The 15265-nt window shown below is 39.4% G+C and overlaps 1 protein-coding gene across 1 annotated transcript in view; it reads left to right on the top strand.

Annotated features, from left to right (window-relative positions):
- Positions 1-8937: 8937 nt before the first annotated feature.
- Positions 8938-15265, top strand: part of LOC311609873 (vomeronasal type-2 receptor 116-like) — a gene marked incomplete at both ends in the record, with an annotated part of 32643 nt that continues 26315 nt past the window's right edge. Inside the window, one exon of the mRNA XM_084803304.1 lies at positions 8938-9146. Coding sequence (XP_084659430.1) covers positions 8938-9146 — 209 coding nt within the window. The remainder of the gene's footprint in view (positions 9147-15265) is intronic.

The raw sequence follows: 15265 nt of genomic DNA, 5'->3' as shown, positions 1-15265 counted from the left end.
ACTCTGGCTGAATTCTGCATGCATTTTGGGCCCAAAGTCCCTAGCTGAGCTCACCAGATGGTTCTGGATCAGAAATCTAGCAGAGCTTGGGGCGTGGTTTGAGCCCAATATCCCTTACAGGACTTGGCAGGTTACCCAGAATGCTGTGGACACTTTAATCTGACCCAGCACACATTCAGAGACCCAGAACAATTGCAGGGCTCATAGTGCAGGGGAGCTGAGGATCACTGGCTGTGAAAGTCCAAAACGATAGGGCTAGCCTCCTGCCATGCACACCAGTGAAGCATCAGAGCTTCCGGCCTAGGGAAATTGTGAGAAAACAGGTGAATCTATCATCAGACTCCCTCCACCCAAAGCTGGAAGCTAATCAACAAAAACAAAGATGGCAAGATGTCTAAAAGACAGCGTAAACATATGCAAAAACCCCAAAACAATATGGCATCTCCAGATCCCAGCTATCCCATAGAAAACAACCCAGAGAACTCAAACACGATGGAAAAACAAGAAAATGACCTCAAATCCTTAGTAATGAGGATGATAATGGAGGAAACACATACAATTCGAAATCAAATGCAGGAAGACACAATCAAACAGGTGTGAGACATAAAAGAAGCTCATAGAGTGGAACTGGAAAATTTTTGGGAAAATACAAAGAACAAGATGAAAGAAATCAATAAAACAGAAATAGAAGCAATCATTGATAGTCTCCGAACCAAAAAAAGCCCAGGGCCAGAAATTCAAGGGGGCAGTAATACCGATACTCTTCAAGCTACATCAAAAGAAAGAAATGGATGGAACATTACCAAATTCATTCTATGAAGCTATAGTCATATTGATACCTAAACCTCACAAACATGCAACAAAGAGAGAATTTTAGACCAATTTCTCTTATGAACACTGATGCAAAAATACTGAATAAAATACCTCCAAGACAAATAGAAGAACACATCAAATATATCATCCACCATGACCAGGTAGGCTTCATTCTAGGTATGCCAGGATGGTTTAATATATGGAAATACATCAATGTAATCCACCACATAAACAAACTGAAAAAAAATAAAACACATGATCATCTCCTTAGATACAGAGAAAGCGTTTGATAAAATCCAACATCCATTCATGTTTAAAGTTTTGGAGTGATCGGGGATAAAAGGCACTTCCTTCAATGTAATAAAGGCCATATATTGCAGGCGAATAGCCAAAATCAAAGTAAATGGTGAGATACTGAAGGAAATTCCTCTAAAATCGGGAACAAGGCAAGGCTGCTCACTCTCTCCACATCTCTTCAATATAGTACTTGAAGTTCTAGCCAGAGCAATAAGACAACAGAAGGAGATGAAAGGGATCCAAATGGGAAAGGCGGAAGTCAGATTATCCCTATTTGCAGATGATATGATAGTCTACATAAGTGACCCTCAAAATTCTATCAGAGAACTACTGCAGCTGATAAACACCTTCAGCAAATTGGCTGGAAACAAAATTGACTCAAAAAAGTCTGTAGCTTTCCTATACACAAATGACAAGCTTGCAGAGGAAGAAATTAGGAAAACCATACCCTTCACATTATTTATGAGTTACTCTAACTAAGCAAGTGAAGGGCTTGTTTGAAGAACAAATGTCAAAACTCAGAAGAAAGTGTTTGAAGATGACATGAGAAGATGGAATGATCTTCCTTGCTCAAGGATGGGGAGAATTAACATAGTAAAAATGGCCATCTTACCAAAAGCAATCTATAAAATGAATGCAATCCCTATCAAAATAGCTACACAATTTTTAAAGACATTGAAAGTTCAATTCTGAACTTCATATGGAAAAACAAAAACCCCAGAATAGCTAAAAAGATCTTGTAGAATAAAAGATCCTCTGAAGGAATCTCCATACCTGATCTCAAGCTATACTATAAAGCAACAGTAGTTAAAACAGCATGGTATTGGCACAGCAACAGGCTGGTTGATCAGTGGAATCGAATCAAAGACCCAGCTATGAATCCACACATATATGGTCACTTGATTTTTGACAAAGAGGCCAAATCCATTCAGTGGAAAAAGGATAGCATCTTCACAAATGGTGCTGCTCTAACAGATGTTTATGTGTAAAACGATGCAACTGGACCCATATTTGTCACCTTGCACAAAACTTAAATCCAAGTGGATCAAAGACCTCAACATAAAACCAGAGACACTAAGTCCGATAGAAGAAAAAGAGAAGACTAGTCTGGAACATATTGGCACAGGAGACAACTTCCTGAACAGAACACAAACAGCCCAGGCCTTAAGGTCAACAATTAATAAATGGGACCCCCTGAGTCTGAGAAGCTTCTGTAAAGCAGGAGACACTCTCAACAGAGCAAAGCAACAGGCTACAGACTGGGAAAAGATCTTCACCAACCCTACAACTGAAAAAGGTCTAATATGCAAAATACATAAAGAACTCCAGAAATTAAACACCACCAAACCAAATAATCCAATTGAGAAATGGGGCTCAGAATTAAACAGAGAATTCTCAACAAAGGAATATCAAATGGCTGAGAAACACCTAAAGAAATGCTCAATGTCTTTAATCAGCAGAGAAGTGCAAATCAAAGCAACTTTGAGATTCTGTCTTATACCCTTCAGAATGGCCAAGATCAAAAATTCAAGCAATCCCACATGCTTGCAAGGATGTGGAGAAATAGGAACACTCCTTCATTGCTGTTGGGAATGCAAACTAGTGCAGTGCCGATGCCGCTCCTGTCCAGCAGGAAAGACACCAACACCGGGAATTCTTCTTGCAGCAGTTTTTATTCAGGATCCTGGAGTGACCCCGGGAAAAGCTCCCACAGAACCTTTTATAGTGTGCCTGTCCTATCAGAAACTGCCACGTTGTCACTCTTGGTTGGTGCATTCGGATCACACCACCTCACGCCATGCCTTGTCAGAATCATGCCACCTTACATCATGCCTTCAGGCATGCACATAAGGGGCTTGCTCACTGCGCATGCGCAAAGGTTTACTCACTGCGCATGCACAAAAAGGGACGCACTGCGCATGCGCAAAGGGTTTTCTCACTGCGCATGCACAGAAGGGGGCGCATTGCGCCGGTGAAGCAGCAGGGGGCGCTGCTATCTGTGGCTCTCCACAGTTCTCCCTTATTCATTAAATTTTGAGCAAGTGGCACAGAGAATGCCTGGTAGGTTGTTCCCCCTGCACTGGAGAAATAGGCTGACAAGATGGTTGACCATTGGCCTTATAGCCCGTCCCTAACTACTTCTTCTTCTCCTCCCTCGCTTTATTAGAAAAGGAGGTAGATGGATCCATCATATATAGGTGAGCTTGGGTCCCTGAAGGGAGCGGGCATTAACCAGAGGGGGCAAACATTGACCTGATCCTCCTGGGGCCACATTGGCCTGTCAAGATGTCTTTTTGAGGAGGAGAGGGGGGTCCTGATCTGCTGTCTATGGGCATCCCCAACATACATTGAACAAGACAGTTTCCGACATCAACCTCTATGCAATCAGGTTTACTTCTCGGGGGACTCAGAGTCGGACAATCAGGTCCTCTCCCTGCAGTACCTCGTCCTACACCCCTTGCAGGTGCCCATGCCTTATGGCAGGCAATATCTGAGTATATGCCATTCTCACCATGCCAAGGAAGGGGAAACGGAAGCACATTAGTGTCATGGCCTTGGTCCGCCAAGTGCATGGGGGATCTATACCCGTCATTGACTACTTCTCTATCATGCCAAGCCACATTTGAGGAGATTGCCCAGCCTCCAGTGCAGCAAATGCTTGCATCATAGAGGCCTGCGTGCGATGTTGGCAGGCGTGCATCCTGCATATGCACCAGAGTGCTAGGCAACTGGCAAGGACCAGACACACTGTCAAAGCTCTTATTCTCACCCATTCCTGCCAATGAGAGAAGGCATTCTGGAACCACTGCAACAGCCCAGGGACCATGGAGATGTCAGTTCGTGTAGAATTGATGTGCACCATGGAGAGACGCAGTTCCTGCAGGGGACTATCCAGGCTTCTGCTCCAGTTACCTGCAAGAAACTGGGAGAGACTGCTAGACAGGTTAATAATCTGAAAACATAAGCTTCCTTTAAGGGGAAAGCCCATATTTTCTGTATCAGGTGAAATCTCTTTTGTTAATGAAACATTGGTGGTGAAGATTCTTGGGAAAATTGCGGTTGTATGTTTTGGAAAACCCGACAAGATTCCCCACCTATACTCAGGCTGTGTCATGGAGCCCGGAATGTTTATAAGGCCTTGCAATGTAGTAGAACTATGGCCAATTAGTAGTCCCACCGTGTCTTTTGGTAGAGGGCCAGTGAAATCAGTGGCTACCAACTGAGGCCCCATTTGTGGGGTCAGTACGAGTCTGGTGGTGGAACAGAGGTCGAGGCCTGCGCTCCCTCTAGTAGCTCTCTGGGGCGTTGCCATTCTATGGGAGAACGCAGACTCGGCCACTGTTCTGGAGCTCTGGTCTCCTCCATTGCCCCATATATTTGAGGGCCCTGAGGACGAGGGCCCCATGTCCTGTTTTTTGGCTGTGCTCCCCTAAATCCTGCCGCTAGTGGTTGACCATTAATGTCTTTTAATGACTGGCATTCATTAGCCCAATGATTTCCTTTCCTGCATTTGGGACAGAGGCCAGGTGTACGTGGAGGAGGATTTTGACTAGTCTGATTAATCCCCCTGGGACACTGGTGTCTGAAATGTTCTTCTTTGCCGCACTTGAAGCAATTTTGAGGACCAGTAATTCCCTTTCTATTCCTTCCCTGGGCTGCCTGCATCGTGGCTGCAGCCAATCCTGTATTTGATAATGGTCCTCCTATCTCTCTGCAGATCTTTAACCACACATCTAAAGATTTATGTTTGTATGGATTTATAGCTTGTCTACACTCCTTGGTACATTGCTCAAAAATAAGTTGTTTTATCAAAGGCATTGCAGTATCTGGGTCGCCAAAGATCTTTCCAGCGGCATCAACTAATCTGGCCACAAAGTCGGCAAATATTTCATTCCCTCCTTGAATAATTTTTGTGAGATTTCCAGATACCTCCCCTCGTTTAGGAAGGGCTTTCCATGCCCTTGTGCCAATAAAATTAATTTGCTCAAAAACTTGCGCCGGATATCCTGTCTGTTGGTTAGCGAAACGTCCCTGCCCCATAAGCATATCCTGGTCCCATGCCGGTTGTCTGTTAGCTGCATTGGCAGTTGCCTGCTCAGCTGAGAACTCAATGTAATAAGCTTTCCAATCTAAATAGGCGCCAGGTGAAAGGCAGGCTCATGCTAAATTTTGCCAATCTGAGGGTGTCATGCAATACCTCCCTAGGGATTCCAACTGCGCCATAACAAAGGCTGCAGTCGTGCCATAAGCATGAACAGACTCAGCCAGTCTTTGGACAATTTTAAAATCCAAGGGTTCGTGATAACGATTCCCTTGTGCATTCTGAAAAACTGGGTAACAATGAGGGGCATTTTGCAAATGAAATTGCCTCCATACCTCAGGACAGGCAGACCTACCTCCCCCTGGTATTTGGGGCGGGGGTCTTATTCCGCCTGGAGATTTAGGTGGTTCTAGTTCAGGAGCTGACGGCTGCATAATCTTAGTCTCCTTCTTTTTTAGTATAATAATGCTATCTAGCTGTTCAGCCAACTCCTCTAATTCTTCGTCCTCGGGGCCAGAATTGTCCCCTTCAAACTGTTCCTCTTTCACTTTCCCCAAAATATAATTCCCCATTTTGTCCGAGTCCCGGAACTTTATTGTCTCAAAGCCTGAGAACTTAACAGTTATGTCCCACTGACCGGGAACTTAATTCCCCATTTTGTCCGAGCCCCGGAACTTTATTGTCTCAAAGCCTGAGAACTTAACAATTATGTCCCATTGACCGGGAACTTACCAGCTAGCTGCCCTGGCTGCCGCAAGTTCTGAGATTCCCTGTACTGGCCACCAAAATGCCGATGCCGCTCCTGTCCAGCAGGAAAGACACCAACACTGGGAATTCTTCTTGCAGCAGTTTTTATTCAGGATCCTGGAGTGACCCTGGGAAAAGCTCTCACAGAACCTTTTATAGTGTGCCTGTCCTATCAGAAACTGCCACGTCATCACTCCTGGTTGGTGCATTTGGATCACACCACCTCACGCCATGCCTTGTCAGAATCACGCCACCTTACGTCATGCCTTCAGGCATGCACATAAGGGGCTTGCTCACTGCGCATGCGCAAAGGGTTTTCTCACTGCACATGCGCAGAAGGGGGCGAATTGTGCTGGTGAAGCAGCAGGGGGTGCTGCTATCTGTGGCTCTCCACAGTGCAGCCACTTTGGAAATCTGTCTGGCACTATCTCAGAAAACTGAGAACAGCGCTTCCTCAAGACCCTCCTTAAAATATACCCAGATTATATCCTTGGAATATATCCTTTGATTACACCCAGAAAATGCTCCAGTAGAGAACAGGGACAAATGCTCAACCATGTTAGTAGCAGCCTTATTCTTAATAGCCAGAACATGGAAACAGTCTAAATGTTCCTCAGTAGAAGAATGGATAAAGAAACTTTGGTACATTTACACTATGGAATATCACTCAACTATAAAAATAATGACTTTCTGAAATTTGTTGACAAATGGATTGAACTAGAAATGGTGATAGTGAGTGAGCTAACCTAGAAGCAGAGGCTCAAATGGTTTATACTCACTTATAACTTGACACTAGGCCAAGAGGCATGTCTCATGAAAGTCTTCATTTACCAGGAAAGTGGGATAGAGATGAGGACATCCTAAATTGAGAGAAATATGGAGGTAGGGAAGAGGATGGATCCAGAGGGTCCTAGAAACCCTACTAGAAGAACACTATGATGGGCAGACCTGGGCCTAGGGGTTCTGCTTGATCTATGGCACCAACCAAGGACAATACATGCAGTCATCATCAAGCCCCTACCCAGACCTAGCCGAGGGACAGGATATTCTCCACAGTTAAGTGGAGACTGCGGACTGACTTTCACACAAACTCTGGTGCTGCGTATTTGGGCATGACCCCTTGATGGGGAGGCCTGATGGCACTTGGAGGAAGGATAGCAGACTACCAAGAAGAGACTTGATACCCTAGCATCATACTCAATGGGATGAGGTCCCTATCAGTCCCAGCCATAGGGAAGGGGAATGGGGAAATAGCGGGAGGGAGAGAGAAATGGGAGGGTGCATGGGATGTAATAGCAACTGAGATGTAATATGAATGATTTTATTTTTCAATAAACAAAACAAAACAAAACAAAAAAGAAAATACCAAGACATAAAAGGTTTAAAAAATATCCAGTATTGTTACCAAGATATACTGCCAAATCCATGTGTTTAAGTCTCATGCTTATCCTGCATCAAAAATTGTGTTGAAGAATTTGTCAGTGAACATTTTATTCTGCAAATTTAATACTCTTTGTCTAAGCTTGTTTGCATGGACTGAAACACAGTTTTCTACACTTCCCAGTATTTTACTCACCTGTGATTACTGCCTAGGGGGTTTCCCTGTGCATTTTCAGTGCATACAGTCTTATAATAGACAAGTTATGCCTAATTTTTTACTATTTGAACATTGTTAATCTGAAATAAAGAAAGTCAAAGCAAGCTGGAGTTTGACTTGTTAAGTTTTTTTTATTGTTGTGCTTTCTATTGTTGGATTATTTGGGCTTTCATTCACTTTATTTATACATATTTTCTTTGACATCTCAATATATTTGTGTGTGTTGAGGGTCCTTTCATTGCCATATCACATCCCAGACTAAACCAATTTCCTTAGTATTTTTGTGGCTGAGAAATAGTGCCATGCACAAGATGGTTTTCATCAGTATAGGTGAAATGACACCATCTAATGCCTTTAAATTATTATACAATTTTATAGAACTGAGGATTTTTCTCACACACTAACGTTTTCTGAGTAGAGTAAGCAGTGGGTGCATATATTGGACTAGATTCAGGGGTGAATCACAATGACACATTCACTCAATGATTAATGCAGGATGAACAAGAAAGAGTAGGAATGTCAAAGCTTCGAAGCTCAGAAGGTAAACAGGGGCTTGATTTTTTATTGACATTAGTAGATAATTTGGAAGCTAGGAGTGCAGAAGGACTATTGGCTCTTCCAAAGTCAAAATAATCTGATTATTTTGGGTGAAGCCAATGTAATGTTGTGCAGATACAAATATAACACAGAGACAATTTTTGAGACACCTATAGTCAGTTTGAATAGTTCACTACATTGGATGTCTGTTTTTTCTTTTTATTTTTTAAAGAAAAACATTAACTACTTATTTTCCCAGTGTGTGCATTTCGTGAACATATATAAGATTTCTCTAAATTCACCTACTACAGCAAACTCTGACAGCATGCTTTCAACAAACAAGTTGTTCTCATATGAAAAATTTCTTGCTTCAAGCAAACAGGGCAACATTGAAAATCTAGGATTTGAAAATATTAGCAAAGACAGATTAAGATAAAAAATGATATAGACAAAAATATTGTAGAACAAAAATATTCCCAAGGTAAAGATGACAATCTTATTGTGAAATCCAATGAATGTAACACAGTCTAGATTTGTCATTCTAAGAACAGCTAAAACAGCTCATTGAAGAAGTAGAACCCTGAGCTGTTGATGTCTATCTTCTTGGCTGAAATCAAGGTCCCTGTGGCTAAAAGAAGATACAAAACATATTTTCCAACTTGTTTTTAAGCAGAACACAGAGCCTCAGATGCAGAGCCCAAGGAAAGGAAGAATTTCAGAACTCTCAGTGGCACTGGATGCGGTGCCAGGAGGAACTTGGGGGTAATTAGTGTCACAGCTGCACTCATCAACAAAGTGAGAGGCACAAATGTTTTCACACACTTGAGCTGAATATATACCTCCTGGACATCATTAGATCTGTTTCTACCAGGCTTCTGGATTGGCACGTATATGTGTAAATACGATGTTCTGGGTTTTTATCATTGGGATCCTGCATAGTCTCAATTCTGTGCAGGCCTTTAGTGATAATGAGTGCTATGTAATGATTAATGAAAGTTTTTACTATGAAGGAGATGTGACCGTTGGTGCATTTTTTTCTCTTCATATTTACTACACAGGCAACAGAATTCCTGGTAAAACATTTGTGCACTATTATCAGGACCTTCACATACAGTAAGTACAATTATTCATTGTAAGAGTTCCTAATTTTTGTGACTTAAAATATTAAATGAGTTCAAACATGCTTGTGATTTTTTCTTTTTTTATGCATTTGATTCTCAAACTCACTCTCCCATTCTCACATTTCTTCATGTAAATTTTGTCTTCTTTTCATCTTGCAAAGTAAAAGTAATAATTTTTGGTGTTCATTTTGGTTTCATAAAATTATATTGGAACTTCCTTATCTTCCATTGTCATGTATGCAATGTCAGATGATTTGAATATTTTTATTGTTGTGATTTCATGTTATGGATAATTTAATCTGAGTATTACCATGTATATCTTGGCTCTCTTTAAGTGGAGATGTTTTCCTGTGAGAAGAAATTATGTTACTGAATGCAGAGACTCCTGAGTGCCCGGAATGTTGTTAGAGTGACAAATCTTGACTGTGCTACATGCATTGGATTTCACAATAGGATTGCCATCTTTACATTGGGAACACTTTTTGATCTACAATATATTTGTCTATATTATTTTTTGCATCTTAATGTGTCTTTGCTAATATTTTTAAAATCTTAGATTTTCAATGTTGCCCAGTTTGCTATACGTGTTTCAAGTGCTTTTTTGAATTTATATGGATGTGCTCACCAACATACATGTTGTGTTAGGATGGTTACTTAAGACTGCTTGTTGACATTTCTGAAAAGCCCAAAATTTAGGCATTAAATCAGAAACGTTTGGTTTACTTAGACGAATAAATTACAAATATGCAAGTGTGTCCATTTATAGAGGAAATAAACTGTTCTTACCACATACTGACATCCCAAATCTCTAAAGAAGTTTTCACCAGCACCATGACTAGAACAATAGAGCTTGCACATATCTGAACACAAGAGAAATATCTATAGGAAGACAATAGGAAGACATTCACAAAATGATATATAATTATCAAGAATATCAATGTGTCCTTATTATGTATTTGTAAAAAGCTTAGTATGTAGTAAGTAAAAATTCAAGAACAGTGGAGAAATAAATAAATTAAGAGGTAAATCATCATCAGATATTTCAGGTGGTAAAACACATAGTTTAGTATTATAATAACACCAATGTCCACAGATGCAAGATTTCATAACTAGATATAATAATTCATATCTTGGTAGTGTAATTCAAGGTAGAGCTAATTTCTTAAGAATCACATATTATCTCAACTAAAATCACAAAATTGCTTCTATGTCTCGGAGAGTGGGGACTTTGGATGCTAGCTAGAGCCCATTTTACTTCACACAAACTAATGTCACTTGTTACTCTTTTGCTCTGTACAGTCAGCAGCTCAGGAACCAATGTACATCTGTATGTGGTTTTCATATCATGAAACAACAAGCCCATATGCAAAAAGATTAAACTTTTTACTACATAAGCCATGATAACAAAAAGATCGTATCCTGTAAAAAATTAACTTTTTAAAATTTTATTTTATTTAAAATTTTTTATTATTTTTTAATTTGTTCAGTTTACATTCAACTTGTAGCTTCTCCCTCATTGCCTCCCAGTTCCACCCCTCCCTCTACTCAACCACCCATTAGTCTTCAGAAAGTGGAGACTTCCTCCCATTTCTTCTGACCTCAGTCTATCAAGTTTCCTCTGGACTTGTTGTAGCCTCTTCCTCTGTGGACTGGCAAGGCTGGCCCACTAGTGGCAAGTGATCAAGGAATGGGCTTAAGAGTCCATGTCAGAAGTCGTCCCTACTCCCCATGTTATGGGACCCAGACGGAGAGTATCCTGCCTATCTACTACATCTGAGCAGAGGGTCTAGGTCCTCACTGTGCATGGTCCTTGGTTTGTGCATCGGTCTCTGCAGCAACAGCACACTGGTCTTCTTGAGAGCTTCTATTGCCTCTAAGTCCTTCTACCCCCATACTCTTCTGTAAGACTCCCTGTACTCCACCTCAGATTTGTCTGTGAATCTCAGCATCTGCTGCAATCCCCAACTGTGTTTAGTTTTCCAGATGCAGTAGATATTTAAAAATAATACAAGAAATTTCTCAGATTTCTTATTTTTCTTATGGATTTGTCTGCATGTCTGTTCCTATCATTATCAAAAGAATTTTTTCAAATTACCACTTACTAAGATTATTTTGAGCACCTATTGTTTTATTATTTTTATTTTCTATATCTGTGTGTGTGTTTCATATGCTATTTCATGGTTTTTACTTATATTTTTGTTTTGTGGAACAGGCTCTCATTAACTTTTCACAGCCCCATAAATCCTGGAACTTACTACTTAAACAAGGTGGCCTAGAATTCAGAGATCTATCTTTCTTTGCCTGCTGAGTGCTGGATTTAAGGCATGCATTGCTATTCTCTGCTAGACGGCTTACCCTTTGTGTGTTTGTTTCCCTGTGTTGCCCTGGCCCTCATGTAATTCTGTATGTATGCAAGGCTGGCATAAAATTAAGAGATCCATTTTTCTGTGCTTCATGAGTGCTGGGATTAGTGGTGTGTAACATGCTTGTTAATATTCTAAAGATAGACAGACAGACAGACAGACAGACAGACAGACACACAAGAGAGAGAGAGAGAGAGAGAGAGAGAGAGAGAGAGAGAGAGAGAGAGAGAGAGAGAGAGAGAAAGAACAGAGCAGAGAAAGTGCAAGAACAAGATTTGGGTAGGTGGGGAGATAGGAGCAAAAAAGAAAAAGTCTTTCGTTATAAATGAAAGATATTGTATATGTTTGTGAATACATAGATAATTTAAATATATTAATCAAGATGAATATTTAACCAATCTATGAAATGCTGTATTCAAATTCTTTGTATGAAAAGAATGAAAAGGAAACAAATAAAATTGTGTTGAATTTTAAAGTGCTTTAATTATCATCTCTGAGTTGTATATGTTCCTGATACACTTTGTTCTTTAAAACATAAATCTAAAATATAGTGATGAAATCTTGCCTATAAAGTTACCATCTCACAATCATTGTTTTGTTTTGAGTCTTGGAGCCAATCTTCTGTTATGTCATGAAATACATATTAGTGAGTATATTATTTATTTTGTGTGCAAGGCTTTGCTTCTATGCATAGACTTGTCAAGGTGATAAATATCATCCTATTCATATATGCATGCAGTTGAACCTATTCCGTCCATTGGCAATATCTGTATTGATTTTTCTGGTCATGTGTAATTCTGACAAGTGTTCTTCCATTAGGCATATTTTTATATTGTTTGGCTATTAAAAGTATCTATTGATTGCTTAATATTTTCATAAAAAGGCTTTGATATATTCACCCATGCCACCACATCCTACTCTATCCACTTTCTCTGTACTTATGCTGCCTACCAGAAAATTATATATTTATTTTATTTTTTGCATTTATGTACAGTTTGTGTTTTAGAAGTGCTATTGTAGTTAGGGCATTCCCTTGATTATGGTTCACTTCCTAGGTGTCACAACAGTGAAGAACCTATCTCACATTAGAATCTCAGGTAGCGGTGAGATTTTGTTCCCATTTTCTTCTACACACTGTGACCTTCTGTTGTTTAAGCACACATGATCTTGAACATGCTCTCATAATCACTGTAAGTTCAAATGTGCAAGTAGTGTGTTGTAGAGATATTGCTTCCTTGAGATTAACCTCAACCTCTGACACTTACATCTTCCCACTTCCCACTATAGCTATAATTTTAGTTATAATCCCTCAGTATTGATGATAGTGTGATATGTAACCCATATTTATGTCTGAGAAATTTATAGTCTCTTAATATGCCCTGATATGTCATTGATTTTTGTGTTATTTGCCGTGTGTTGTAAAAAGAAGCATCTCTAATGATGGTTATGTGATGTACTAATCAATGGGTTCAACAGTAAATCATAAGGAATTAATTTTACACTGTGTCTATTTAGCAGAATAGCAATGTTAAATGCAACCCTTGTCTATGACCTACCTAGTTATAAGCTCTTGCCCATATTTACATGGATAAGCATATGTTCCATACAATTAAAGGAACCTCATATCAAATAAGACAAAAGCTGGTTTCACATATAACATGGGTACCCATTTTTGTACCAGCAGACACATTATATAAGGCCAGGCTCTCTGTGTCTTCCATGATTCACAGATGAGTGAAAGTGATAATAACATTTATTTACTTTGGTAGCATGCATAGCATCTTCCAGAACTATTAATCTAGCCAGGATAAGTAAAGCATTCATGCAAGTACCAGCTTGATTTCTGCATCTACTCTAATTCTAGTATGTAGAATCTTCAGAAAGGGAGTATTGTGGTTAAGTTCTGCAGGAACTTGTACCTTCCTGATTCATATATTATAGATAATGTACATGAAAATGTATCATATTTCACTTTTGTAATATTATTCAGAATGATTATTTTAATTGCATGCAAGTTTACAAAGATGGACATACTTCTGGTGTAATTAATTATCGTGCCTCCTGTTTTTCTTAGTTTTTAATGTTTTTTTATTGAAAAATAAAATCATTCATATTACATTTCAATTGCGATCCCATCCCGTGCATCCTCTGATTCCTACCTCCTTCCCACTTTCACGTCATTCCCCTTCCCTCTGACTGTGACTGATGGGGATGTCCTCTCCTTGAATATGATGCTAGGGTATCAAGTTTCTTCTTGGTAGTCTGCTATTCTTCCTCTGAGTACCATCAGGCCTCCCCATCAAGGGGACATGGCCAAGCCTCCTGTTTTTCATTTGAGAGTTATTTATAGTAGATTTATAATTACACTATTTCATTGCTAGTCTCTGCATTCCTACTTTAGTCTTTTTGGTTTGTCCCACTACACCTAAATTTTGTGGTATTCATAATTTCACTCTGCTAAATACAAGTACATTCTTACTTGTTAGTTTGCAATTATAATATATAAAAACTTTTGTTTCATTTCATGTCAAGTTTCTAGACAAATGCATTAAGTGAAAGGCATATAAACACACCTCAGAACATATAATCTGTAAGTCTCAGAAGCATCCCAGAAAGGGAGTGTCGAGTAGGGAAGAAACACTACCATCTTCTTTGAGCCAGCATGTATATCAGAAATACAGCAGACTTGTAACTATGCTAAAGAAAAAATACGTTTTGGAAAAGGAGTAGGGAATAAAAAAAACTGAGGTATAATCATTTGGTGAAGCAAACTAAAAACAAAACAAAACCAACCAAAACAAAGCATTTATGTTTCTGGAGCGCCAGAATTCAGAAGAAAAATATATATTCAATGACGCTTTTTCTTTTCTTTTCAAATATATTTAATTTCAATCCATATATATATTCAAAATATTAAAAATAATATTGCTTTTCTATGAAACTTTTAAAAATGTCTTAAGATGAAGTGTTCCTATACCTAACTAAAAACCATTTTCCTGAATATAACCTTAAGAAAACTTTTATGAGCAGCAAACTTTGACACTAAATGATTTAGTATTTCTTTTTGTTTACAGTATATGGAATCATTAAAAGCATAATTTTTATGACCATGTTGCTGTAAGACAGGTAAAGAATTACCTTATAAGGTAAAATGTCAAGGTACAAGTGTGAGGATCTGAGTTCAGATCTCCCGAAGAACACGAACGTACTCTTGCAAGCCATTGATTATGTGGAGGGCAAAACTAGGGACAGGTGACTCCAAACATGTTTTCTGGCCAGTGTCACAGGTTTATGTGCTAAAGACACCAAATGTGGGGTCAGTAGGTGCGATACACTTTCTTCTTCATAGTACTGTGTGAGAAATGACAGAAAGAATCTTAATAATCTCAAACCAGACAGATTTACAGAGTGTGTTTCAGGCCAGCCAGGGCTACATGGTTAGAATCTGTCTTAATGAATCAAAATGTCAGTCAGTCAAACCCAGTCTCAAAACAAACAAAGAAACATACAAATTCATTCATTCATTCATTCATTCAGTCAGTCAGTCAGTCACTAATTAAACAAATGAGTAAGATACACACTGTGGGGCCACTTGGGAGTTACATTAGCTCCTGTGTACCAGTATAGCAAAGTAACATTAACAACATTAGGGACTGGCTCTCTCCCATGGGTTGGGTCTTAAATATGAATATCTTTAGTTGACCATTTCTTAAATATTTGCTCTTTATTTCTCCCAGCACATCTCAGG

This window comes from Acomys minous (assembly GCF_964271855.1).
Source record: "Acomys minous genome assembly, chromosome: 2".
Taxonomy (NCBI): domain Eukaryota; kingdom Metazoa; phylum Chordata; class Mammalia; order Rodentia; family Muridae; genus Acomys; species Acomys minous.
Note: the sequence above shows the minus strand (reverse complement) of the source record. Positions and strands in the feature narration are given on the sequence as shown.